This window comes from Suricata suricatta, chromosome 1 (assembly GCF_006229205.1).
Source record: "Suricata suricatta isolate VVHF042 chromosome 1, meerkat_22Aug2017_6uvM2_HiC, whole genome shotgun sequence".
NCBI classification, from domain to species: Eukaryota; Metazoa; Chordata; class Mammalia; order Carnivora; family Herpestidae; genus Suricata; species Suricata suricatta.
This window is the reverse complement of record NC_043700.1, coordinates 125,271,831-125,272,560: the sequence shown is the minus strand read 5'-3', so window position 1 is coordinate 125,272,560 and position 730 is coordinate 125,271,831. Positions and strand designations below refer to the sequence as shown.

The 730-nt window shown below is 58.8% G+C and overlaps 1 protein-coding gene across 1 annotated transcript in view; it reads left to right on the top strand.

The window, feature by feature from the left end:
• The first annotated feature begins 608 nt into the window (after positions 1–608).
• The window catches only part of PKD2 (polycystin 2, transient receptor potential cation channel), a 55,477-nt gene continuing 55,355 nt past the window's right edge, over positions 609–730 (top strand). The window contains exon 1 of the mRNA XM_029951572.1: positions 609–713. Within this exon, the coding sequence (XP_029807432.1) occupies positions 609–713 (105 nt within the window). The remainder of the gene's footprint in view (positions 714–730) is intronic.

Below are 730 nucleotides of genomic sequence, written 5' to 3'. Positions count from 1 at the left end.
ATGGACAGCATTTAATTTGAGACAGGTTAAGCCTGAGACCATTGCAGAACATCCAATTGGCTGTGCTCTGTAGAGTAAGAATAAAGTTCTGGCCCAGGGGGCCTAACACGAGATTGTGACTGGAGGCCAGAGCTGGCTCTGGGCAGCAGCGAGGAGAGGGAAGCGCTCACACTGGGATTACCAGCGACCAGAGAGTTCCAGGACGAATCCTTGAGGTCCCCACAATGTGTGGAGAGAGGTTCCGACCAAAGCTTGAAGACACCAGCCAAAAGGCAACAGAATCAGGGACAGGCGACCGCCAAAGGGCAAGGCAGTCAGCGTTAGTAGTTTGTTGGTAGTTTGCAAATGAACTTAAGATCTCTTTGCCCCTACTGCAGACCAGCGCAGGCTGGATTTCGCTAGTCCACAGCATCTCACAAAATGGTTTTCTCTCTTCTCGCTTTCTCTCTCTACAATTTGGTAAATCGAGGGAGAGGGGCTGGTGGTTAACAGGGACTCAAGCATTATGTCAGGGTCTTGCACGCCGTGACAGCTACCGAAGCCCCGTCCTCTCCTTCTCCCCACCTCCGCAGGCCCCCACCCCGCCCGAGCCCCTCCACCCGAACGGAATGTGGGCGCCCGCCCTGGGCGCCGGCTGCACTCGGAAGGTGGGCCGGGCGCAGCTCGGCAACCGCGCGGTCCGCGGGGGCGGCTCCCTCGCACCTCCCCCTGCAGCGCGCCGGGGCCGCTG